A 27,625-nucleotide genomic window follows, 5' to 3' on the forward strand; every position below is an offset into this window, starting at 1 on the left:
CAGAATGAAATATAAGATACAATAATAATTTCATCTAAAATATAATATTTCCAAATTAAACCTTTTTATTTTGGCAGGAAAGTGAGAAATGAGGCGTTTTCTAGAATTTTCATTTTGTCCTCTGCTGGTAGCAAATTTTGAATTAATAGTTAGAAAACCTGCCTGCAGTAGTACTAAAATGTGCATCAGAAGACAACTATTGTTTACTATGTTGAGCTAGAGCCTCACCCAAGAGATCACATTCACTTGAAGTTTACATTTCTCCATTTCAGTCTGCAAAAAGGGATCGATAAATATCCATTGTCATTTCAGAGTTTCAGCTGTCCAATTATTTATTTGGTAACATTTCTTTCTAAATGTGTATTTAATTGGATCAGACACTAAAAACCACATTGCAGATTTCCAGTGACAGCAAGTTCATACTTCTTTATAAATATATATCTTTAAAAATCCTATATATAGATGTAAAATGATAATGACACTGGAGATCTTTTTGTCTTCTTTCCTGTAAAAAACAAAGTTGATTTATCATTTCTAAAATGCCTTATATATAATAGTTTGTTGGCAGGTCTCCCATGGAGAAATCCCATTTTATTTGTGACTTGAAATTCTTTTATCTTAAGTTTTTGCAGAGTACAGTGATCCGTGCACTGCCTTAATAGCATCATATCTACTGACTGCCCAAATAAAATTATGGGGCCACCCCATTTTTGCCTAGTTGAAACAAAGACCATCCCATTTATTTTCAGTGGGCATAATTCAGTGTGGAATTTGAAACAATCGCTTTTTGCTCATTTTGAGCTAAAATCCGTATGCTAATATGCCTCAGGAAATTAACCACGTAACATTCTGGGTACTTACGGAATGATGAGAAATATTTTTTATTTTATTTATTTTATTTCGAATTTATATACCGCACCTTCTCCCAGGGACTCAGGGCGGTGTACAGCCAGATAAAAACATACAATACAAACATTAAAAACAATTAAAATAATATATATTAATTTGGCCCCAGTTTAAAATGACAAACCAATTAAAAATTTAAAATTTAAAAATATATTAAGCCAGCCCGGCTTGTTGAAAAAAGAAAGTTTTAAGGGCGTGGCGGAAGGCACTGAGGTCTTGGATTCTCCTTATCTCTGGGGGCAGCTGGTTCCATAGGGTAGGTGCCCCCACAGAGAAGGCCCTCCCCCTGGGGGTCAGCAGCCTACATTGTTTGGCTGATGGCACCCTGAGGAGGCCCTCTCTGTGGGAGCGCACGGGTCGATGGGAGGTTGTCGGTAGCAGCAGGCGGTCTCGAAGATAGATTAAAAGGGTAGGTAAAAAATACGGATCCATTTATAAACTGTTGAAGGAAGCATCAAGGAACCACTGCATCTGTGGCAGCATAGTTTTTAGGGATTTTAAAGCATCTAGAACACAGGTGTCAAACTCACATTGTCACATTGACATCACGTGATGTATGGTGACTTTTTTTCCATTCACTAAACCTGGCATGGATATGGCCAGCGCGTGACGCATCTGGCCCCTTGGGCCACGAGTTTGACAGCTGATCTAGAATCAATGTAGGCCTCCAGTCATGCAGCTATTTTTTCAGCTCAAGATGCACATCCTCATGAAAGATCATCCCACTTCATTCAGATCTGTATGAGTCCAAATGTACAGTAAAGGTATACATTTTTACCCAGGTATTTTGCATACCCAAATGTTTTGTTCTTTTCTTTTTTTAAAAAAAAAGTGTATTCAATAAGAAGTGACAATATAGTGGTAACCTCAGTATTAAGCTTAACACATAAAACTTTATTAGATAACAATATATTATTCAGTTGCTTATTAATGGCGCATTCAATTTTAGATGTAAACTTTTAAAAACATTATGCTTATCAAGATTTAACATTTTAGAAATCATAGTTATTATTGACATAAATGTCTTCGTTCTTATTTTTATGTAAACATCAGCATGATGCTAATCTCCTGTCAACACTCTATCAACACTGCTGTATCTAAATAAAACAATCTATTTTATAATAGCATAGTGAAACAATCTAAAGAAGGGGGAAAAAATACTAAAATAGGATCATAGAGTCTTCCCCAGCTGGGTAATGTTTAGGCCACCACTCCCAGATTTAGCATAGTCAGTGATTGGTGATTCTGAGAATGGTAATCCCAACACAACAAGAGCTCTTCAGTTGGGAAAAGTTGCCACAATATTGTAAATTGGTAAAATGTTCTAGAGTTCAACCTCCAGTGATGTTGCTGACATCATACAGTTTTCCTGACAACAGTAAGAAAGGATATTTCTCAACTTTTATCATTTTATCTATAGTTCTGGTATTCCCAGAGAATCTTCCATTTGAATCCTAAGTAAAACTGAGCCTGTTAGCTTCAGCATGCTGCCACCGGCTGAATTTAGTACTAAAGTTTATTTATTTATTTATTGAATTTATATCCCGCCCTTCTCCATCTTGGAAGTTCCAAGTTCCAAAGTTCCATCTTGTTTTTCTAAAAAGTATTTCTGTATGATTCATGTTCTAATTCCTTGCTAGCTAAGTACTACTACATTACAGAGACCTATAGTAGTGTTTTTGAATTTAAGGCAAATCTCTTTAAATGTTGGTAACAAATGTTTCATAACTTCAGTCCCAGATTATACAAATTCATGGAAAGGAAGCAGAATACTGTACACCCAAGTCATATTTTACATTATACCTAAAACTACACTTAAATCTACCAGCAGTGCTACTTTTTTACCAACTGGGTGTCAATTCTGTGAAAACACGAGCACTGTAAATTACTGACTGCCTGACTAAGTGACTTTGTTTGTTTGTTTGTTTGTTTGTTTGTTTGTTTGTTTTTTGTTAAACTTCTATGCCAGCCATCTCACCAAGGCAACTCTAGGTGGCCATGTAAATACCATGTAAAGCATTAAAACAACAAGGACCATACATTTAAAATTCAGTTGACCAAGATGGAGAAGAAGGGAGCAAAGTGCCCTTTGAATCCTCCATTCTTAGGAAAAACAACTTTGGATAAAGTGCTTTCTCTTTGTTTTCCCTGAGTTCTCTGACAGACTTGCAGATAAATGGAGATTCAAAGTTATTGTTACAGAATTTCCCTATAGGCAAGAGACACAGGCCTCCACACAGAAATTTTGAAAATAAGCCCTTCAAAACTGATATTTTTTTAGAGCGCTTGCTTCATCTAGTACTAGTTATAACGCAAAAGGGAAAAACAGATTTCTTTCTGTCTCTTTTTTCAAGATTTATTGTCCGTGAGACTGAATCATCTCCTTCCCTGAGAAAGACTTTTCTGAAAGAAATAGCTTTGAATCCCAGATTAACTGCTTTGCCTTCATAATATCTTCACCCTCTGGCCTTTCACAGAATTATGTATAATACAGAAATGTGTATTTGGCGTACTGCTGGGCTCTTTCTATTAATATATTGAACTTTCCCTCTTTTTAATGTCTAAAAAATATTTATGTCATTATCACTACGTATGTTGTATTGGTGGCTGGTGTCAGCAGGGAAAAATATAATATGAAGGCACAAGATGTGGAATGAATTTCACCCTAGAGAAAGTGAATGTTGCTGATGTTTTCAGAAGATGTTTCTTGTTTTCCTTGTCTCCCTTATTACTTACTATGCGTTATATGTTTTATTTTATTGTAAGGTAAATCTTTTGCTTTTATGACAAATGTTACTGTTTAGCTTATATTGCTTTCATAACGAAAAGAAAGCATTCAAACAAAAATTGTTTGCATATGTTTGTCTAGTAGCCTGTGACCTAAACAATCTTAGCTGCCCTAGATTTCTCATAAATGCTTATTCCAATCTAGCATTGTTTATACTGAATTGATGAATGGGTTACCTTACATGTATCATCCATCATGTGGCTTCAGGCTAATTTCATGCAGCCCTCAACATAATATCGACCTTCCCCCTCCTCCTTCCCCAAAATACAAGATACTAGTGAGAGACTTCTGGTGTCCTTTGCCTTCAGTGCAGTTCTGCTACCTGAGGGGGAAAACAAGTGACTGTCAGAGACAAAAATCAAGGTCTGTCCAAGGGCACTTACTGTGACCCAGCCTGCTTCAGCTGAGCCCACTAGGCCGACAGCCAGCTACCCCTGAGGAAATGCATTTCTCTCTAGGAAGAAATGTTGGTCATCTTTGCTTTAAGGCTACTATCAAATGACAAATATTCTTTCAAGTCATCTGTTAATAGGCTTTGAGATGCACTCATAAATGTTCTACTACAGACTAGTATAACGCAAAGAAACTTTTGGAACTATTTTATGTTTCTTCTTAAGATACCCAAACTAAGGTGAGATTATTCTGATTGTTTACAAATGCAGTCATTTTCAAATTCCCACACAGTTCAGCACCTCCAGATATTCTTTGATGCCTATTTGTCATCACTTTGATTCAAATGTTTGCAAGCACATACATATTTTGCTTGAAACTGTTTCAATACAGGTGGTAGAACCTGTAACATGATTAATCTGTAATATAGAAAAGGCCCTATAATTCATAACCAATCAGTATAGCAGCAACAAAAGGATTCAGTCTATATCTAGTAGATATGCTACTATGACAATTACTTCAATGGGAAATAAGCCAATTAATTCTTTTCAGAGATGCTTTAAAATCCCCTAAATGAGTAAATGCCACTGACTCTTTTAGTCTTTTCATTGATTATGCTTCCAGCTCCTTGGAGTCTGTAATAATGTCCAAAATAAAAATATCTATTTCAGGAAAGTGCTCTATCCCATAAAAATTAGTGCAAGGTTTTTTTTCTTTACCAAATGGTAAAATAATAGGCAGACATTTCTGCTTCCTTTCCTTTTTGTAAATATTTATTTTGAAGTACTGTACTCTTGCATGATGTAGAATGGCACAACTGATCAAGGCACTGCATATTTTTTGCTTTTTAAATTAGGAATTTGGTTCTCTGCATTGGATGCTAATGCAGCATATTGTAGTTTCACATTCAGAAAATATCAAAGTAAGATGAAGTGATCACCAAATGGCTCCTTTTCTCTTGCCCTTTGTTGTATATACTGATGGGTTGAATAGGCAACTCAGAGCCTACTAGCAAATTTAGGCCTATCTTTGCATTTGCAGCTGAAATTTCACTCAGAGATCGCACCTCTGAAATTCAGCTGCAAAATGCTGATTTTTGGCATCAATTCTTTTTGTTTGTTTGTGCATCTGACAAAATAAGAACTGAAACAAATGTGTTAAGCCTCTGCTAGGCTTAATGTGTGTATAGCATTAACACTCCCATGCCCTGTGCAGTTTTTGATGCTTTTATACACACACACACATACACACACACAGATAGATAGCAGCTTTAAACCATTGAAAGGTTTGTGCACCATAAAACAGTGCAGTTGCAAGCTTTTAGTACTTATTGCCTGACAGTAATATCAAACTGAGAAGTCAAATCAAATTAGACTGCGTTTTAACTTTTCCTTTGACAGATGTCTTCAGTAGTGTATCCTTCATTACAGCCATATATAAAATAGACACATTTCATCGCTACTAGCTTGGGTTAAGGCCTATTTACGTGGAATTTTGTTTTGTGAAAAGAATATGTAAAAAATGCTCTTTAGTGAGGTTGTCTTTTATGTTTAGGATATAAGCCTTTTTATGGGCAGAAAAGTCAATTTTCTTGGGGGGGAGGGGTTTACCACAGAAGCTTTTTGTCTTTTGTTAAATATCCCAATCTGGTGCCATAATTCCAAGAATCCCTAGCCAGACTGCTAATGGACATAATGGAGTCAACATAGTTGTCATATTGGGAAGACTACCCCAGTGCATCCATATTACAAGTAGCTAATTCCTCTAAAGCAGGGGTATCTAACTCAAGGCTCAGGGGACAGATGCAGCCTGCCAAATGCTTAAATCTGGCCTGCAAGGAAACAGTGAAGGACTGGCCCATGGCCCATGGTGCCTCTGCCAACGAAAATGGAGCTCGGGAGGGCTCCATTTTCACTGGCAAAGGGTTGCAGGAGGCCGTCGCAGCCAACAACGGAGCTCGGGAGCCTGTTTCTCTGGCAAAGCACTCGGGCCACCACAGGTGCCCCTGACATAAGTGACATCGAGCTGACTATGTCCACCCCAGCATCACCACTCCATCCCCCTGAGGTCAAACAATCCTGATGCGGCCCTCAATTAAATTGAGTTTGACACCCCTGCTCTAAAGCTTTACCTAGAATGTTTAAGTAAAATATATACTGAAAATATATGAAGGTGATTTGGAGTGTAATTCAGTAGTAAAAGGGTGAATTGCTTTGACATGACTACTGAAGAAATAGAACTCCCAACTATTAGAATAAATAAGAATTGGGCCAAATAATAATTTCATTTTGCATGATGAATTTCCTATATTTCAGTTTCTACTCTGAGGAAATTATAGAAATCAAGGTACATAAAATAAAAATATCAAAATAGAGAATGGACTTAGGGAAGTGAGAATGTCAACTTCATTTCTTCGTGTTTCATCTTTGTTATCATGGGTCTGGGATTAAAATAAAGCCTTGGATCCTTGTTGCCCTTGCCTAGATTTCCTGCTTCGGAGATGACAGTTGAAAGCTCTATGCTGCAATGTCAAAATCTGTTGAGTAATTTTAGACAAATGTGTCATGTGTAACATAGAAATAGGATGTGCTGTACATTAGGGATTTCCCAAGTGATTGGATCAGCTAGTAATGTGCTGAGATGATGCTCTTTATCTATCCTTGGTTACACTTGTACACAGTGGGGACATATATATTTTTTTTGTATAAATTACATTAGTCAGAAAGAAAACCATTTACACTATGTGCCTCCTTACGTCTCTCAAACAATGCATGGTATTAAAGAGGCATTTTTATTAATGATTTATAAACATTCTTCAGCATGTCAGTTTTAAAATTCCTGTAAAATTGTAAATGCATGTAGAGTGCCATAAAGTCAAATGCTATCTCCTGAAGCCTGCTTGGGTCCTGTCAACCATGGTGACACAGACGCAGCACCTGAAGCATTAACGCTGATTTGTTCATTTCTGTAGCTTCAAGGAGAGCAAGATGGAATTTGCCCATTTGTTTTTACAATTATAGCTTTAAAATGGTGTGAAGTTCAGCATGCTATTTTCATGGAGGGTAGCGATTGCAAAAGAAACAGTTGTGAAAAAAACAAGAAAACAGATGGCTATATGTGAAAGTATGTGGGGTATCAACATAGGAGACATATACTTACTGATTTTCTACTGGGTTGAACTGAAGTCATGTGTGTTCTAAAAAAGAGCATCTTTTTGTGCCAAAGTGTGCAATCTTTTCCAGTCATTTCTTTTTTGTAGATTTCTTAAATAGTTTCATTTAGTTATTTTTTTACACTAGGCCATAAGTAGCACCAGGCAAAGATTTGCACCCTTGTGCAAGCACGGTAAAGTGATAGAGGACTTTTTTGCTTTTTATTTTGTGATAGGTTTTGCATTGTCTTTAAAATTCTTGTGTTGCTCTGAGCTGAATTTGTGTGTGTGTCAGTTTTACAGCTGCAAAAAAATGATACTAAATATAAGAAAATTGAAACCCTGCAGCCCCAAGTTCTATAAATTTACATGTAAATGTTTCCTGACATTAAACATCAATAGGACACAAGAACATGGACGGTAAAGTGCAAGAAACCAACCCAACCAAAACCATAGCTTTTTACTGTTCTAAATACTCCCTAAACCAGGGGTGTCAAACTCAAGGCCTGCGGGCCGGATCCGCCCTCAGGGTGCTTAGATCTGGCCTGCAGGGCTGCCCCGGAAACAGTGAAGGACCGGCCCTCTGTGCCTCTGCCAGTGAAAATGGACTACCGAGCTCTGTTTTCGGCTGCAACGGTCTCCTGCAACCCTCTGCCAGTGAAAACAGAGCTCGGGAGGGCCACGTGCGGCCCTCCTGAGCTCCATTTTTACTGGTAAAGGGTTGCAGGAGGCCGTCGCAGCCGAAAACAGAGCTCGAGAGCCTGTTTTTGCTGGCAGAGCGCTCAGGCCACCACAGGCGCTGACACAAGTGACGTTGAGCTGGCCACGACCACCCCAGCCCTCTGAGGTCAAACACAACCCTGATGCGGCCCTCAATGAAATGGAGTTTGAAACCCCCCCCCGCCCTAAACTCACTCTCCATTTAACAAAAAGCATGTGCATGATGCACCAAAATGCCAACAAATCTATCCAGATCTACAAAGTACAATAGTTGCATTGATATTTGCAACTTAAACTATTACTAGGGTCTGAAGTAATTTGGTTGAAGTGTTTAAGAGTACAGTCCATAGTAGTAATTCAGCCTGGGAGGATGGAGCCCAGAATGGCTTGGATTAGGGTGGGTCTTTGTCTAATGATTTGTGGAATTTGGCAATAGGGAATGCCAAGATTGCTGTCACCGAGCTTTATGTGCTTTATGACCAATTTGCTTAGTGGCAGAAATTCCAGTCCTAGTTGTGGAACATGCAAAACATCTTACCATTTAAACCAAATAAATTGCAAGGATGGAGCTCAACAGGAAAACTGCTGATCCATCACCATCTTGTCTCCACCCATCATCCCACTTTATCATATCATAGCATTAGAACATGTTTAATTTCCCTAAATGGGAATTATTTCTTGTGACATATGACTGCTGCTTTTTAAAATATCACTTTTTCATATTTTCTCATATACTTACCGAAAGTTTCCAAGTTCTATGTTGTCTCAGTCATACAATATCAAAGCACTACAAGAAGGCAATTTAGAGATAAGCTCTTTCTAGAAAGGTCTTTATTGCTAGCAGGGTAATGAAAGCCTGTCAAAGCAATTTTCCTGTTCATTCAATGCCAGGCATAATTTAGGGGAATCTGAGCCTGTTTGTGCCCCAACCCACACCTCTGAGCTGAGGTATCTCTTTTGCAACAGTCCTGTTTTTACCTTTGCTTTCCCATAATACAGAGTGACTGTGGATAGCTTACACCTAGCGTTAAAAGCATCAGATTAAAAGCAACTAAAAGAGTTGGAAGGTCTTCTAGTCCAGGGGTGGGCAAATGTGGCTCTTTTACAACCTGTGGACTTCAACTCCCAGAATTCCTGAGGAGTTGAAGTCCACAGGTTGTAAAAAAGCCACATTTGCCCACCCCTGTTCTAGTCCATCCCAGTGCTCAATCAGGAAGCCCTACACCAATTCAGACAAATGGTTGTCCAACCTCTTCTCAAAAGCCTCCAGTGTTGGAGCCCCCAAAACATCCAGAGGCAAGTCATTCCACTGATTAATTGTTCTAAGTATCAGGAAATTTCTCCTTAGTTTTAGGTTGATTCTCTCTTGAATGAGTTTCCATCCATTGCTCCTTGTCCTGCCCTTCAGGTTCTTTGGAGAATAGTTTAATCCTCCCTTCTTTGTGACAGTCCCTTAGATATTAGAACACTGCTATCATGTCACTCCTAATCCTTCTTTTCACTAGACCCAATTCTTGCAACTGTTCTTCATATGTTTTAACCTCCAGTCCCTCAATCATCTTTGTTGCTCTTCTCTGCACTCTTTCTAGAGTGCAGAATTAAAAGCAGACAAGACCAGAAGAATGCACGGCAGACACACTGGAAAAGAAAACTCAAATATATTCCCATCAAAATCTATTGTATGATCATTATATAATCTGTTATATTAATGTATGATAATAATGTACCGTGACTATAATGTATTGCTTTATTTTTGTACCTTTTGTTATTACAAATGTGGTTTTTTCTTTTTTTTTTTCAAATTTGAGCAGAATGTTTTAAAAGTTAAATACATTCCTACAATTCTTAGCTCAGAAAAATCATCAAAGGATTCTTAATTTTAGTTATATTTCTGCCCACAGGTATACCAATGCTGAAGATAGTATTTGAAGGCTACAAGCATCTGTCCTTAATTTCAGTCCCATTACTTATATATCACCCCGCTCAGATCCTCCTTGGCAGCATTTTGGTACCAACAATAAAATCTTGGATGATTTCTAGACAAAAGGTAAGATATCATGGCCCCATGCAAAGTTCACTATTGGGAGTAAAGAAGAGAAACAATTATTGAAAAGTATGATTTACCACTACATTGTTAATGCTGGAATAAAATGTCCAAAAAAAGCAGTCTTAATGCTGTGAAATAAATCTGAAACAGAACAAAGATTTTATTCCAGCCTTGGAACACTCTAAGCAGTGTGTTGGATGGCTCAAATGTTCAGAATGGACTTTTGTCTTGTAGCTGAGGACAGATTTAAAATATTTCCATCTTTGCTAAATAGCACAGAAGTGGGTATTAAGAGACAGAATGAGATCACCAGGAGACTGGGGGCAAACAGCAGTTATTAAAACATACAATCAGTCAGAAGAGACACTTCAGATTCTGCTCTTCTGGAGAGAAGACGACCAACATAACTCTTCTAAACTATATTTACAATAGGATATTCTAGATCAGGGGTCTCCAACCTGGACAACTTTACGACTTGTGGACTTCAACTCCCAGAATTCCTCAGCCAGCGCATGCTGGCTGAGGAATTCTGGGAGTTGAAGTCCACAAGTCGTAAAGTTGCCAAGGTTGGAGATCCCTGTTCTAGATTGCTCTGAGAAAATACGAGACTAGCCAGGAAGAAAAAACAAGTGTGCTAAACGCAGATGCACATTAGGAATTGGACACATTGAAAAAATAAGTAAATAAAGAGAGATTCAAAATATATTTATCAATGTATCTATTATTTATGTACTTATTATATATATAATATTGTATTTTATATATGTGTGTGTGTATGTGTGTGTATATGTGTGTGTGTGTATGAGAGGGGCTCTCTTGTTTCTCTGCATAATTTACAGTAAGCACTATTATAGTTGGATGAGTTTGGGTTAAGATTTCATACAGATTTTTTAAAAAAATAGTTGATTTTGATATATCTAAAAATGGTGTCCTGCTTTTCAAATAAATATAGCATCATGTTTTGATGCTTATTTCCTTAATTTCATTTTGGTATTTCTCTCAAGCAGAAAGCTATGCTCCGTTTCAGTGAAATCCTTAATAAGGCCAACATGTGATTTCTTCTTGAAATGTAACTCTTTGACAGAATTTAACTGTTTGAAGCTTCACCAACAAGTTTTCTACTTGAAAAATTGTGTCACAGGTTGTGCTATGTATCAAAAGAAAGATCTTGCTTTCTCAATATGTTATAAAAATTTTTACTTCCATGATAGAATACACTTAATCTTGTAATCATATCTGGGAAAGAAAAATTTCTGTATTTTCTGCACACCTTGGATCCCTTGTGCTCTTATATCTTTTCTTCTGGAGGGACAAAATATTTTTTTCCCCTTAAAAAAGTTCCTATAAAAATAGGACCTCACTCTAAGTAAATGTTACCAGGTCTTATTATTTAGATTATAAGAGATGCCTTATTTCATTTGTTATTTGTGCAAGAGCCTTGATAGTACAGTGGTTTAATGCACCCTGTTATTAACACAGCTGCCTGCAATTTCTGCTGGTTCGAATCTCTCCAAGGCTCAAGGTTGACTCAGCCTTCCATCCTTTCTAAGGTAGGTGAAATGAGGACCCAGTTTGTGGGGGCAATAAGCTGACTTTGTATAAAATATACAAAAGAATGAAGGCTATTGCTTAACGCATTGTAAGCCGCCCTGAGTCTCCGGAGAAGGGCGGCATATAAATCAAATTTTAAAAAAAAAAATGCCTAAAATAGTAAGATACTTTGCCAGGGAGGGCAGAAAAACAAAAGAATTCCATGTATCTCACCATAATAGGAAAAAAAATTGTTAAGCCAAGTTGTGATATTATGAAGTTATGATGTGACCTTTGAAACAAAACTACAAGTTTTGACTTCTAGCAATCTGAGATATACATAAATTTCTGCTTGATATTATTTCAGTAAAAGAAGAGAAAACTACTGATACTCCAAGGAATTCATTTTGTAACTTGAGGCTAGAGCCTTGTATCTCTTGCCGTTGCTAGTGCCCGGGGAATATTCCAACAGTTAATAGTAATTATTTTGAAGATATGTCCTATTGTTGTTTAATTGTGATTTTAAGAAGGCAACAAATTGACCTCTGGTTTGATGTTTTGCAGGCAATGAAATTAACAAGGCAGCCCAAAGTACCAGTGAAAGTATAATGGAACAGCCTTCGTGAATGTATATATGTCCTATTTTGTACATACAGAGAGACAATGCAAAAGATGATCCTATATGAATGTTGCCTCAGCACTTACTTTATTTTTATACCTACAAATATATTTAAAATACCTATGAAGTGCCTTAAAATACTTTTGACAAAAGCATTGATTCCAAAATCAGATGACTGGTTATTATAAGAGGTTGCACTCAGAATTTGCATTCATTCACTTTTATTTCTCTTCCTGAGCAAATCATCCTAGCAGTGAAACTTTAAAGCTTCCATGATCACATCTCAGTGACACGTCTCAATCCACGAAATGGTTCCTCTTCTGTAAGCTTTATTGCAATGAATGAAGATCAAACTGGACCTATCAGTTGTTCTAATTATTCATGAACTTTTTATATGTTTTCCTGAGCACTGTCTTCTTCTAGTTCCTTGAAGATGATTTCTGAAAGTTTAAGTGAGAAATGAACTTGATTTTTGGTGATTCTGTCACGTCCTTATTTTGACATGCCTTTTTTTCTTCCAAATTTGTGTATATTCAGCAAGGGGCCAGCCATTGGAGAGAAACGGAGAAGCATAAATTATTTGCATTTGTTGAGACAATTCTTTCCACCTTCCTTCAAAGTCAATGGCTTCTCGAGATAATTCAGATTCATTTTTATGGTGCTGTGGCATTTATATCTTAAATGAACTGTGAACTTCCTCAAAGGCAAGGCGATAAGGAAACCCCAGTGATTTACAAGCACAGCTGGATGCGTGTTTTTATTATCATTGCTATAGTTTACTAAAACAGATTATCTTTTTCCCTTGTGCAGGACATCCCACCGAATAGTGACAGAAAAATACTAATATTGCAGCGGTCACTTTATTGCCACTTACAAGCTTTTCAGTGCTATATTGTTCGATATCCCATGAGCAGCATACAAAAACTAATGAGGTTGGAAGACTGCCACCTCAAGATAGCAAAAATACATATATTCCATAGAAATTTAAGCAGCATTGGAATGTATATATCTAGTTAACCTGACAATCAGAGTTTAAAGGTGTTTTTTTTTTAAAAAAAAGTAACTTTTTAGCAGGGATGTTGATTAATATCCACATTTGGATAAAAAGAAAGGGAAAATAAAACAATATATATTTAATAATATAATCAACAGGACACTTAAAGATATTGGCCTTCGGATCTCAAATTTAGAGACATCATATCCACAGCGATGTGGGAGTCATGTGATTCTATAAATAATGTATGCGTTTCTAGTGCTTTCACAGCCCTGTTTTTCTTGACATGTACAGGGAAGCCTTCTTATCCAAGAGCACATTTATGCATTTTCCTCTGCATAACATTCCGTGAAGGAAAATGCTGGTTTTAAACACAGATACTTGTGTGCATTATAGTAGAAAAATAGAACAGCCTCTTGAAGACTGGCATATATCTTATATGTTGTTCTAATTTCAGATTTAAACTATTGGAAACACGCCTACTACTTCTATCCCAACATGTTGGGATTAACTGTCCTTTCCAAGAAATTTTATCTGATGCCAAGCTGAAATGTTTGATGTTGGAAACAATTTGTATCAAATAGCTTGCTCGCTAGTGTCCACTTGGCCATTTTTGTGAAATAAGCAGTTGTTCCTGAATGATAAAGATGGATGAATCAGCAAACTCTAAGCATCTATTTAACAGCTATTGCATTTGGTGAAATTTAACAAGTCAACACAAAAGATACTGGTGTCCTGCCCCTCAATCATTTTTATGTACATCATAATTCATAATTCTAAAGTTGTTGTGACATATAGATGTCTTTAAAAATAACCACAGAATTAGCAAAACGTGCAGAAATGCACAGCAAAGCAATCACAAGCAAGATTCTCTACTAAGCAGATCAAGATTGCAAATCACACATTCGTTCCATTTCCTACTGGTGGCTTAATATACAATGAGGACCAATTTTAAAACTTCAAGAGAGAAAAAGTTAGAAAAAGGACACACTGCTCATTTTCCTGTTTGTTTTTATAAATCTTTTTCTAAGTTTATAAATATGTGTTACCAGGCCAACAGCCCTTTTAGCCATGGACCAAGTAATGGAAAGAATGATTGTTTTAAAAGAGATTTGCAATTTATTTTGCATGCAAGTTCCAGGGAAATGTAAAGAATTTGCACAAGAATGCATGTTACCTTGTTACAGAGATTCAGTTTAATTGCCCATTACAGATGAAAACATGGTTCTCATTTGCTCTGGCTCATTTCCCACTCTTCTGTCTTCCTCTAAGTTGAGCAACATCTTTTGAACAGTCAATACACTGCTACTATTCCAACAGATCTACCTCGAGTTCAAGATTTTGATGAACATGTATCATGGCAGTTTCATATATATTTTACCAAATTCCAAGGAGAGACGTTTGGAGATAATGTTGTTTATGGTTGGAGAAAACTAAATGGCATATTCTTTTATTTGCTTAACTGTTGAGTAAATTGTTTTAGAATGATGCATAAAGCAAAACTGAAGTGCATATTTAAAACCATAAAACAGAATTTTTTTCATATTTAGAATGTTACATTGTATTTAAAGATGGTTAAGTCCTTTAAAGACTTGACTTTAGGCTATAAAAGGTTCCCTGGATTGGATGTTATCTTGGAAAAAGACAAGCATTCTGCAATTGATTTTGTAACAAGGGTCATTATCTTTCTATTCCCTCTCTACCAATAAGTTTTCTTATTTGTTTTTTTTAAGTTTATATACATAATTTTAAATAAAAACTACTCGTTAAAACTGTTCCTTGTTTTTCTTGATGTTGGGGATATCAGCAGATGTAAATAGTAATGCAGTGGTATCTTGGTACTCGACTCAGAACTCATTGAATTTGATGCTTGATTCATTTTGATACGAAAATGTTGTCTCGATACTCATCATTTTGGTACTCAATGCACCGCAAAAGGAAGTGGAGGACAGCCACAGAGGGTAGACAGAAAGTCAGCCATACAAAGGAAGTGGGAGGCAGCCACAGATGGTGAACAGGAAATCAGCCATGCTGATAGAAAGTCCTTCCCAGCTGAAACAAAGGTAAGTCACATGGTTTATTGTGCACTCATCCTTTTTAGTATTTGTCATGTCTCCCAGAACCAATTAAGGATGAGTACCAAGGTACCACTGCGTATGGTTAAGTAGCTCTTTCACTTTCCAAGTTGCTGGGGTGTTTGTAGCCTTCAGTAGAAATTTCCATCCTCTTCCAGGATATCACAGTTCATCCGTTTGTGGTATTTCTAGATCTCAGTATAGAAGTAATTACATTATTACACATGTACCAAATCAGGAGATGATAATGCTAACTATAACTGCTAAATTATGGATGAATCTATAAACTAAATTATTGATTAGCATAACACTAAATGTTAAAAGTCACTAGTTCTTTCTGATATGTTTAAGCATGTAAGTCTTGAGTAATGATGCTCATAGACATCAACATGAGCATTAGTTACCCATCCCTAACACAGTATGTTTGGAATGAAAAGGATGAGGTAAGAAGCACCATTGATTGATTTTCAGCTTTCAGCCATTTTGTCAGGGTTTTATGCAGGGGTGAAATCTAAAATTTGTTACTACTGGTTCTGTGGGCGTGGCTTGGTGGTGGTGGTAATGTGACTGGGTGGGTGTGGCCAATTTTTTTTTTACTTTTAAAACCATTTTTTACATGTAAAACCATGTTAAAAATGCTTTCAAAAGGCTCTGACAATCCCAGCTGAGTTGTCTGATCGGCAGGCAACTCAACTGGGATCGTCAGAGCCATTTAAAAGAAAAAAAGGCTCTGATGATCGCACGGCTCAGCTGGGCATGGGGGGCGGGGGCAGGGATTTTTGCTACCGGTTCTCCGAACTGCCTGCCGCCATCGCTATCTACTCTTCCAAGCCGGTCTGAACCGGGAGCATTTCACCCCTGGTTTTATGTATCCTCAATTCGTAATGCTTATTTCAAAAGAATAAGATAAAATAAACCTTCAACCACAGCCATATTGAATTCCATGCAGTTTTTCATGGAATTTGCCAGAATGTTTTGTTTAACTTCCAGTCTCACCAATAGCCCTGTAATTCCCAACTTAACTATAAAAGCCAGGCAATGCCAGTTCTTGCTTTTCCCCTGGAATAGCAATCTTCAAAGTATAGATGTGAGATTAAAGATTTCCACTCTTCCTAAAATTGATAAATACAAGAGAGTTGTTTCTGTTGTTTCTAATTTATGGGATTCATTGCTCCAAGATGAAGTGATAGGTACTTACTATAAGTGGTCCATCTATAAAACGGAGGTCTTTATAGATGATTCTAACAAGCTCTACCTTGCCAGAAACAAGTCTGTCGGAAAAATCCGTAGGAGAATGCTCTAGCAATGTCAGAGGAAATATAATACAAATTACCAGTCACAGGTATTGATAAAGAGTTTCCAAAATTTCATGTGAAGGAAGAGATAGGTTGATTTGCTGTTGCTTACTGAAAACTGGTGTTTTCAGTTTTGTTAATATTTTTATAATATAGTATAAATGTATGGGACTCAGTGGTTAAGACGCTGAGCTTGTTGATCAAAAGGTTGGACGTTCAGCGGTTCGAATCCCTAGTGCCGTGTGACGGGGTGAGCCCCCGTTACTTGTCCCAGCTTCTGCCAACCTAGCAGTTTGAAAGCATATAAAAAATGCAAGTAGAAAAATAGGGATCACCTTTGGTGGGAAGGTAACAGCGTTCCATGCCCCTTTGGCGTTTAGTCATGCCAGCCACATGACCACGGAGACTTCTTCAGACAGCACTGGCTCTTCGGCTTTGAAACTGAGATGAGCACCGCCCCCTAGAGTCAGGAACGACTAGCACATATGTGCGAGGGGAACCTTTACCTATAGTATAAATTGGTTTTTTGTAGACTAAATTGGGAAGGAGCTCTTTTGTTCATGATTGTTGAATCAGAGGATATATCACAATAATTGCAAATAATACGAAAATGTAGTCCATAGTCAATGAAATCCATTGTATTAAAGCCTGATAAATCAAGATTTATCATAGGCCTCTCAGGGTTCCAAGAAATGACCCCATTTCAAAACAGAACTCCAAGGCAGACTCTCAAAGAACAGTTTTTATTTTAGAGACATCATCTTGGCACCAACTATTGAAAAGCCAACTCTGGCTTTCCCAGGCTTTCCACTTCAATAAAACCAAAAGTTTCACTTTCTCCCAAAACAATAAATCACATTATCCAATCCAGGCACTGGCTGGTTACCTGGCAACTCCTTCCTCCACCTCCAGCCAGCTGGCAGTTGGAATGTCCTTAACCTAGGAATGAACTAGTTAGTTTTAGTTACAACCCCCCCGCTTCAGCTCCAAGCTTTGTCAAGCCTGAAGCCACATGAAAGAACCCCTAATAAAACTACAGAAAAGGAAAAGCAAAAATCCCCACAGCCAGAACAGCTTCGGGATTGACAGGCTGCCCCCCTCATCAGAAGGAGCCCTCCTGCAAAGGGAGACAGAACACGGTGGAGTTAGTTGAGCATTATCCCTAACTTTGTTGCCTTCCTTCTGTGGAATATATCCTCTAGGGCAGAGTTCCCCAACCTCCAGTCCATGGGCTGGCACCAGTCTGCGGCATGCCAGAAGCCAGGCCACGCAAACAAGCGAAACCCTATCTGCAGGCAGCACATGAAACCATACTCTCTCTGGTCCACAGAAACATCTCCCTTCACGGAACTGATCCCTGGTGCCCAAAAGCGTGGGGGGGGGGGCATTGCTCTAGGGATCAAATTTGCCCAATCCTGTTAAGAAAGCTACTAACACCAGGTTTTCCCAAAAAATCTTGGGGATGTGTGGTTGGGATACCCCACCCAGCTGCGGTAAGTCATGGTTAGTTATTTTGAAAGAATTAGTCCCAGTGGGCTATGATTTGATTATGTATTCACACATAAAATAGTGTGTGAATATAGTCTGCCAATATACTGGGCTGGCCAAAAGAAGACATGGAAGCTCCTCACAATGTATGGAGCTTCCATGTCTTCTCAACACCCAGAGATGCACACTAGCTGGAAAGACGGTGAGCAGGGTGTGGTGAGTGTCGAGGCTACTTTCCTGGATGAAGCCCAGAATATCCAGGAGCATTTCAGTAAGATGACAACCAAAGAGTTGCTGAGAGAATGTTTGAGGCAGCAGCATATGCTGGAGAGGAAGATCAAGCAGAGAAAGTGCCATGGCAAGACAAGACCCTGCATAAGATGTACCATCAATAGATCATTGAGGTGACAGTGGCTTGAAAGGCTGAACTAAAAGACAGCATTGAGACACTGATAATAGCACGAGAACAGCTAGTAAGCACTACATCTATGGAAGGAGGGGTCTAAGGTGCAGATTGTGCAAACCGCTTCAGAGACAGTACAACAAATAATGGTTGAATTTATGATGCAGGCATGAATAGCATACACTGAACAACATAACAAGTTAAGATGTGAAATTCCAGAGAAGATGGTGGAGAAGAATAGAGTTAAGAGCTTGTGGAATTTTCAGATCCAGTCTTGACATCTGGCCAATCAACCAGATATTGTAGTAGTAGCAAAGACCAGAAGATATGGTAGCAGTGGCAATAGATATAGTGACAGCAACATCAGATGGAAGGAGTATGAGAAGTTGAAGAAATACCAGGGCCTGAAGGAGGAACTAGCAAAGATGAAGGAAGCAAAAGCCAAGGCGGTCTCGATGGTGGTAGGAGCAGTTGGGACTGTGAACCCTAACCTGGGAAAATGGCTCCAATAGATCCCAGGAACATCATCTGAGATCTCTGTCCAGAGGACTGCAGTGTTATGGACAGTTAAAATACCATGCAGAACCCTCGAACTCCCAGGCCTCTGGTAGAAGACCCAAGATTGAGGAAGACACATACCACGCATAGGAGTGAGAAGGGAATTTTATTTTAAATATTTAATGAATTGATCTAAGTAATGAAAAGGTCCTCCTGCTCCCCTTTTCTAAAGTCACAAATAATTCTGGTAAATCATCACCACAAAATCCTGCATATGAAAAATAAAATACTAGCTGCAGCTTTTTTTCCCTCATGCAAACATTTAATAAAGTTATATATATATATATATATTTAAAAAGTATGAGTTTTTAATACAGTATGCTTTTCTATGTGAAGGAAAAAAAATGTTGCTTAATTTAAATGGCTGGTTTTCTTATCTACATGGAGAGAAAGAAACAAAGTCAAAAGACCACCATTAGTATTGACTAATAATGCCAGAGAGTCATAAATCAGTGTATTTCAAATTGGGACATTTTTAGGTTTTATGGACTTCAACTCCCAAAATTCCCTACTCAGACCAGAAATCCCAGCCAGAAAAAGGACTATTCTAGATGTACACACTTACCAGTTTATTCTCCTACAATTTTATTGCCATAAAATGAAGAGAATGACAACAACTCTTGCCTCCCTCTAGTTTGGCTGCATTTATTATTTGTTTCCAAGGCTTTTTTGCCCAGTGGCAAAATCATTTTTGTTCTTTTCAGCCTTTTGAAAAGATGATTGATAGATAGCAGATAGATATAGATTATACATAGATGATAGATGATAGATAGATAGATAGATAGATAGATAGATAGATAGATAGATAGATAGATAGATGAGAGAGACAGAGACAGAGAGATGGGTGGGTGGATGGATGGAGACAAAATGGTGGTAAGTGCAGATTTTAAAAGGGAAAATGAAAAAGATTATGTAGATGGGTAAACTAATCATAGGTTACATCTAATCTTATTTTAAAAGGGAAAATGAAAAAGATTATGTAGATGGGTAAACTAATCATAGGTTACATCTAATCTTATTTTAAAAGTTCTAAGTAAAAGCATACAACTAAATAAATATATGCTATAGGTGACAGAAATGTTATGCCAAAAAACAATAAAATGAAAATGCAAGATCTTTGTTAATATTGATGCATCCCAGTGTTTTGATTTAGGGCTGGCAATCTGAGCTCCAAAAACCAGGATGACCAGCAGATGGGAGGAAAGAGTTAAGAGGTTTATGTATCTCTCTGGGATTGATCTTGTCACCTCCTGTTTTTTTGCAACCTAAATTAATAGTCCTTTGAGCCTGTCTGCAATATGATTCTACGTTATAAAAATACAGCTGGAATCTTAAAAGTGTGTGTATGTTTCTGTGTCTGTGTACATTCATATCCATAAATTTAACAAATGCAGTCTTTTCTTGGGGGGGGGGGGGGGAAGCCTGCAATACATTTAGCAATAGTGCCCTCTTGTGGAAAATAGAGGCACCTGCAAAATGAATAGAATGGATTGAATGGAAAGTAATTCTCCTGCTGCTAAAATAGTTATTATTCAGTTACTGTAAGCCTTCATGGCAATTGGAGCAGGATTTTATGTATTTTTAATATCATCATTTGCATCTCCCAGCATGGAAATGTATTGTTAGGGAAAACTTCAGCTGTTGAACATGGCTGCTAGAGGCATGAATCCTGACTTCTTGCCAAGTTTTATTGCATCGATATACATCTGTCAATAATTAGATATGCACACATTGCAAAACAATTGCTGTTCCAGAAGCTATGTTCACTGGAGATTTTTAGGGAACATCTAGAGCAGGGGCATCCAACCCTGGCCACTTTAAGACTTGTGGACTTCAACTCCCAAATTTCTCCAGCCAGCCACGCTAGCTGGACAATTCTGGGAATTGAAGTCTTAAATTTGCCAGGGTTGGACGCCCTGATCTAGATAATGCCAACTTGGGGGAGATTGTGTCATATTCATCTAGGATCCATTTGTGCAGTGATTATGGTTTAAAAGGTAGAAGGTGTCCCACATAATGAAGAACAACTTAGAATTGAAGGAGCACAGTACCCACAACGAAGTATGTATGCCGCAAAGTTTCTTATACTTGTATACCAGTCAGTGAATGCATTTTTCCCAAAGAGCCAAGATCACTAATATACTACTATGCAACAGTTTCCGTAGTTCCTACAAGGCAGTTTAATCAAATAAACCTGAAGGAATCAGGTTGAGGCATCCATTGTAGCTAAAAATATTAAGGAAAATAAGCTTGAATTCCCATAAGGTAAAATATGCATTGGTGCAACTTGTCCACCAAACGTGTTTCAGAAGTTTTATTTATTTATTTAATTTATTTATTTTGTCAAGCATATATAACAGGTAAAAGTATAAACATAATTTGAATACATGAAAAGAGTAAGTAAAAAGAAATAGTAGGACAGGGACAGTAGGCACGCTTATGCACGCCCCTTACAGACCTCTTAGGAATGGGGTGAGGTCAGCAGTAGACAGTCTAAGGTTAAAGTTTTGGGGGTTTGGGGATGAAACCACAGAGTCAGGTAGTGCATTCCAGGCATTGACCACTCTGTTGCTGAAGTCATATTTTCTGCAATCGAATTTGGAATGGTTTACCTTGAGTTTGTATCTATTATTTGCACGTGTATTGTTGTGGTTGAAGCTGAAGTAGTCATTGACAGGTAGGACATTGTGGCAGATAATTTTATGTACTATGCTTAGGTCAGACTGAAGTCGGCATAGTTCTAAGTTGCCTAAGCCCAAAATTCGGAGTCTGGTGGCATAAGGTATTTTATTATGGGTAGAGGAATGGAGAACTCTTCCCGTAAAATAGTTTGGCTCACCTAGTACACAAAGACAAAATGAAGCACATAACAACTTATCAAATTGTATGGTTATAGTGATGGTATGAACTACATGTACATTACAGGAAAGATCTGCGTAAGGCTAGCCCAGTTAGAAAAATCAGAATTTCTTCCCCCCCCCCCCAAGAACTAACTTCCTCTTCATCCAGGAAAGTACAAATATGACATTGCTAATCTTTTCAGTCCTTGTTTAAAAGTCAAACTCTTAGCTAAAAGAAATTCCCATTGACCTTCTAACTAAGCACATAGGATTACTTTGGACATTCTCTTCTCTTTTATGAGCTTAGGTCAGCACCCTATTAAGTATTATGTCACATCAACATTTCCCCCTCCCTGGTGAAGGACTGGCCTTGGCACCTCAGCAGTAGCACCTAATGAGTGACAATACATATTAATTGTTATTATGATCTTCGGCTGGCCTGTAAAACAGCCACTGTTTATAAAGAATCAATTATGGGTTGACATTAGAAGTAGCTGAGCTGTAATGGATAGTGCAGTTCCAAGCTTCAATGGGGACATCAGGCATCTCTGACCTTAACCTGCAGAATCAAAGTCCTTCTCCTGGTTACTATATGAGTTGTTAGCAGATCACCATCTAGGGACTCTATTATTGGACTGGAGTCATTAAAGCCACTGCAAAATAATTATCATAATAAAGTGCCATTTAAGAAAAGGCAGCTGGAGAGGGCACTGAAGATGAGGTAATGAAAGTACTTCAAGCAAATAACATGAGAAATCAGTAATATGAAGCCATGATGCACAAATAGCAAATCTGAAAATGCAATGAACTAATAAAATAGATTCTCATTTCTTGCAAATGAAACATACAAATGATAGGTCTGCTAATAATATATTGGTTGGTATGACTGCTCTGCAGTCAGCTGACTTGTCTCAAAGTATCATGAAATCATTAAGAAATCTGCCCGTTTTTAATCCCTCTAGAAAAAAAGGAGAGATCATGAGAATGCTCACATGCACTCCGGACAGTTGCTCCTCATGAATAGATTGCAAGAGGTGTATGAGGCATTCAGTGTATGAGTTGAGCTCCACCAAGAACCATTAATGTAGTCTATGTTGGGTGAAGAAAAAGCTAACCAAGTTCCATATCTTGACAAATTTTGGAATTGCTTTTTAAATGCTTTACAATTACTAAGAATCTGCGGATCAGCAAGTTTTACAACATTCACTGGGAATCTTCTTCAACCTTGGAGAAAGAAGATTTAAATGCAAGATTAAGGGAAGAGTAATAAATAACAAAAGGGTAATTAAAATCTTGATTCCAGAAAGTAATAAATGGATGAAGGAGAGAGAGAGAGAGAGGGAGGGAGGGAGGGAGGGAGGGAGGGAGGGAGGGAGAGAGAGAGAGAGAGAGAGAGAGAGAGATTATACCATCTGTCACATTTTGGAACTGCCTTATAGAGATAGACTCAATTGCCAATATGTGTTCTCCTTACTCAATTCCTACTGTAGTTGACTCAGACTGACTTGGGATTGGTTAAAGGCATTCACAATTAATATCCTTCATAATTAGATTTGGGAACTAAATGAATGATTTTTTTCCCTCATGTTTCAGATTGTGAATGTATCCTTTTCGTTATGTGGTGCAAGACTGTTTCGAGTTTGAATGCCTTTTCTCCTTCCCCCTAAATCTAAGTAGACTCTTTGTCATTGTAACTAGTATTTTTTGGTTTTGTTTCTTTAAATTGCCTCATTGGTTACATTTGTACCTTTATACAAATGTCCTAGCATATCTTTCTTTACAGTTGTCTTTTTTGTTTCCCTCTCATCAATCTGTCCTCCTTATTTCTTTTATCATATTATTATTATTCATTATTAGACTTATATTTTGCTTTCCCCACAGGAGCTTAGGGGAGCATTTATAATAAGACAAAAAACCACTTGGACTGAGAGATAGTGGCTGGCCCATATTCAGCTTCTGTAACTGGATGGACTTGAGCCTAGACTCTGTGGTTATGAGTTGACCTTTACTCCTGCTGATCAAATGGTTACAACCCATATTTTTTAGAGTATAAGACACACTTTCCCCCCCCTAAAAGAGGCTGAAATTTGGGTGCATCTTATACAGTGGTAGGTTTCAAAAATTTTTTACTACTGGTTCTGTGGGTGTGGCTTGCTTGGTGGGTGTGGCTTGGTGGTCATGGGACTCAGTGGACATGGCCAACTTGACATCATTCACAGCCACTGCCACTCAGTCACATGAAGACCCCACCTAGCCACGCCCACAGAAAAAGGTAGGAAATTTTTTTGAATTTCAACCTATCTACTTATTTTCTGCCCAGGCGTGGCCTAATCTATCAAAGGCCTCCTCCTGCATGCCGTCCTGCCCTCCCTTCTTCAGTCACACGTGTCACTCTGTTTCCACTCCTTCAGTGGCCCTGGCCCTAGTCCCGCTTCCTCCCCCACCACTGCCTCTTTCTTCGGTCTGCTTGCCTTCCTCTCATGGTGGCTGGTCCGGGGTCTGGAAGGCAAGCTGACCTCCAGTAGTTTACGGTGGCCTCCAGCCAGCTGTCACTGCTGGGAAACGGCTCTCAAAGAGGTGGTGGCTGGGAGACTTTCTCGCAGTTGCATCAAAAAAGAAAAAGCCTCCCAGCCGTCTCCTCTTTGAGAGCTGTTACATGGCTGCAGCAGTTGGCCACAGGCGACTGAAAACTACCAGAGGTCGCCAAAAAAGCCGCTGCCATTGCCACCCTGTTCTTCATGCTGACCATGCATACACATCCCATTGCCTGCTGCGTCATGCTCGGACTGATGCAGAAGGTAATGGGATGTGATGGCAGCGGCTTTTTTGGTGACCTCCAGTAGCTTTTGGCGGCTTGCAGTTTAGCGGCTCTCAAAGAGGTGGTGGCTGGGGGGCTTTTTCTTTTTCAATGTGACTGCAAGAAACCTCCCAGCCGCCTCCTCTTTGAAAGCCGGGGCGGGCTTCGCAGTCGGGCGGGTAGGCAGGGCAAGTGTGCAGCAACCGGGCTACCGGTTTGGGGGCATGGCCAGCCAGCAGTCGCTAATAGTTCTGCAACCCAGGCCAAATTACCACTACCGGTTCATCTGTGGCAATCCCTGCAGCCTGGAACAGCTGATTGGGGGTATTCTGGGAGGCCGAGCCACCCACCAAAAAGCTGCTCATCAGGCTGCAATAATGTGCTGAAGCTGACCTGACTAGTTGCTATTTGCTGCAAGGACTGTCAAAGTTTGCAGCAGCAATCACATCCAGAAAGCACACACAAGTAACTGATTCAGCAGGATTCAATAACTTCTCTTTATATATAATATAAAGTAAATATACAATGCCAAAAGCAGGTTTTCCAACACAAGTAAAACACAAGCAGAGGAGAGGAGTTTCAGTTTCAGTTTTAGTTTCAGAGATCAGCACAGCATGCAGCTTTAGAACAGTTGACCTAAGCCACGCCCAGGCTCCTTGCTGTCTCCTTTGTTGCTCACACAGCAAATACTGTTTCAGTTTCCAAACAGCCCTCAACTCTCTCACACTAGCCAGATGAATACCGATGGATGCTGGTAGACAGAGGCAGAATTTTTTTTTCTTATTTTCCTCCCCAAACCCTAAGGTGTGTCTTATACTCCAGAGTGTCTTATACTCCGAAAAATACAGTGTTTTGCTTGTTTTTTACAGCAGCATGGACATGATGTTTTCTAACTTTTCAATATAGAATTTGGGAGCTTCCATCCTAATACTAATGTATCCAAACTAATTTTACTCCTTAGTTTTTAATTCAGCTTTTTTAATTCACCAACTTTTTGGAATTGACTTTGATCTGCAAACCTTATAGGTTAAACAGCCAGCCAAATTTTTATGTGGTTTTTCCTTATTCCTTATTTTCTATTTTGTCAGCATTTGGACCAGTGGTGGGTTGCCCCCGGTTCGCACCGGTTCTATAGAACCAGTAGTAAAACTGGCAGGAGGGTCCGCCCACCGACCCCGACGTCATCAAAATGTTTCTGCGCATGCACAGAAGCTTCTGCGCTTGCACAGATGAGCACGCACGCGCGGCCCCGTTGCAAACCGGTAGTAAAGGTAAGTAGAACTCACCCCTGATTTGGACTGAAAGAGTTCTGAAGAAAACAGAAGCTTGTATGCTTCTGCCTCATTTTGTTGGTCCTTGCAGAGGGACGGGTCTATTTTTTGGTTTGATTTTTCATATTTCTCTCCATGAACAAAGAGCTTTCTCGTCAACAAATCTGGGCACTTCACAAGAGAAATGCCTTTTTCCTGAACACAAAGTGGTCCTTCTACCACACACCAGACCCTCAGATGAACTTTTGTCTTGAAATTTTGGGATTAGACAATTTAGAACTACACCGCCTTCATTCTGACCTAAGTGTAGTACACAAAATTATCTGCTACAATATCTTACCTGTCAATGACTACTTCAGCTTCAACAGCAATAATACATGAGCACACAATAGATACAAACTTAAGGTAAACCACTCCAAACTCGATTGCAGAAAATATGACTTCAGCAACAGAGTGGTCAATGCCTGGAATGCTCTACCTGATTCTGTGGTTACTTCCCCAAACCTCCAAAACTTTAACCTTAGACTGTCTACTGTTGACCTCACCCCATTCCTAAGAGGTCTGTAAGGGGCATAAGCGCACCAACATGTCTACTGTCCCTGTCCTACTGTCCCCATTTATTCGTATCCTTATCCTGTATTTATAATCATGTTTATACTTATCTCTGTTATCTTATACGTGTTTGACAAATAAATAAATAAATAAATAAAATAAAAATGAACTTCAGCAAAGGTTAGCTTTATTCTGTAATTTTTTTAAAAAAAATAATTACTTTATGTTTGTTAGGCTTTTCTTTCATTAAAAATTCTTACACACTGACACACTTCAAGCAAGTGTTCCCAAAATTTAGTTTGATTTTGTTTTCGAGCTAATTTCATTTCCCAAGTTTCTTCATTTCTGATTGTTTATGAACTAGAAAACAAGGTGATGGCTGGATTTATAGTTTGCAAAAAGCTGAAACATAGCTACACAACTAACCTTATACATTAAGTTGACAGGTGAATGGTCATGTTCACTGAGCAAAAATTAGAGCAAACTGTGACAGCCGTTCTACCTCACTTTCTAAACTCCCTTGTCATTCAATGGTCCTGTATGTTGCCAGAATTGCTCATTCTGGCTATGTAATAAGAAGCAGGAGAAAATGGTGCTATTTTCTTTTCCTACTCTTAATACAGGGATTTCATCATCTTTACTGAAACTAGGAGCAAATTTTTTTAAAAGAAAAAGGACTGTAGGCTATAGCAATTCCTGTTCAACACAGATAAAGAAATAGTACAGGAGGATATAAGATTTTGTAATTTATTCATAAACTGCTAAGCCATCAGAACAAACTTTTTAAATGAAAGCTGATAGTTGTTTAAATATTTACCAGTTTGTTGACCTATTTTCTCAGTTAATTAGGAATCACATTAACAATGTATTGAATATATGAAGCCTTTAAAATTAAGCAACAATTGTGAGGTGCGGAGTGTGTTTATTTAATAAAACCTATGCTAGTTTCCTTATTTTACGTCGGAATCAAGAGCCAATCCAAATTCGTCACACAATGAACGTAAGAACATTCTTCTTGCTGCACTGTTTTTGTAAAGTAGTAAAATGCACAATTCTAGGGACTATTCAATCATAGCTGGAATTATTTTTAGTAAAGTATTACTTCTAATAAAAATGAATTATTGATCTATACATTTCTAATCAAATGTGGTGGTGGTGTACTTATTTTATTCTACTTTTAAGTAACCAAAACCTATACTTG

The 27,625-nt window shown here is 38.3% G+C and overlaps 1 protein-coding gene across 2 annotated transcripts in view; it reads left to right on the top strand.

The window, feature by feature from the left end:
• SLC10A7 (solute carrier family 10 member 7) overlaps positions 1 to 14,917 on the top strand; it is a 143,040-nt gene extending 128,123 nt beyond the window's left edge. The window contains exons 11-13 of one of the 2 annotated variants that reach the window (XM_060686867.2): positions 9,857 to 10,002; positions 11,482 to 11,552; positions 12,097 to 14,917. In XM_060686867.2, coding sequence (XP_060542850.1) covers positions 9,857 to 10,002; positions 11,482 to 11,529 — 194 coding nt within the window. In that variant the 3' untranslated portion in view covers positions 11,530 to 11,552; positions 12,097 to 14,917. The remainder of the gene's footprint in view (positions 1 to 9,856; positions 10,003 to 11,481; positions 11,553 to 12,096) is intronic. The other variant, XM_034401401.2, reaches the window with a different exon arrangement.
• Positions 14,918 to 27,625: the final 12,708 nt, after the last annotated feature.

This window comes from Pantherophis guttatus, chromosome 8, assembly GCF_059756535.1.
Source record: "Pantherophis guttatus breed Tessera chromosome 8, ASM5975653v1, whole genome shotgun sequence".
NCBI lineage: Eukaryota > Metazoa > Chordata > Lepidosauria > Squamata > Colubridae > Pantherophis > Pantherophis guttatus.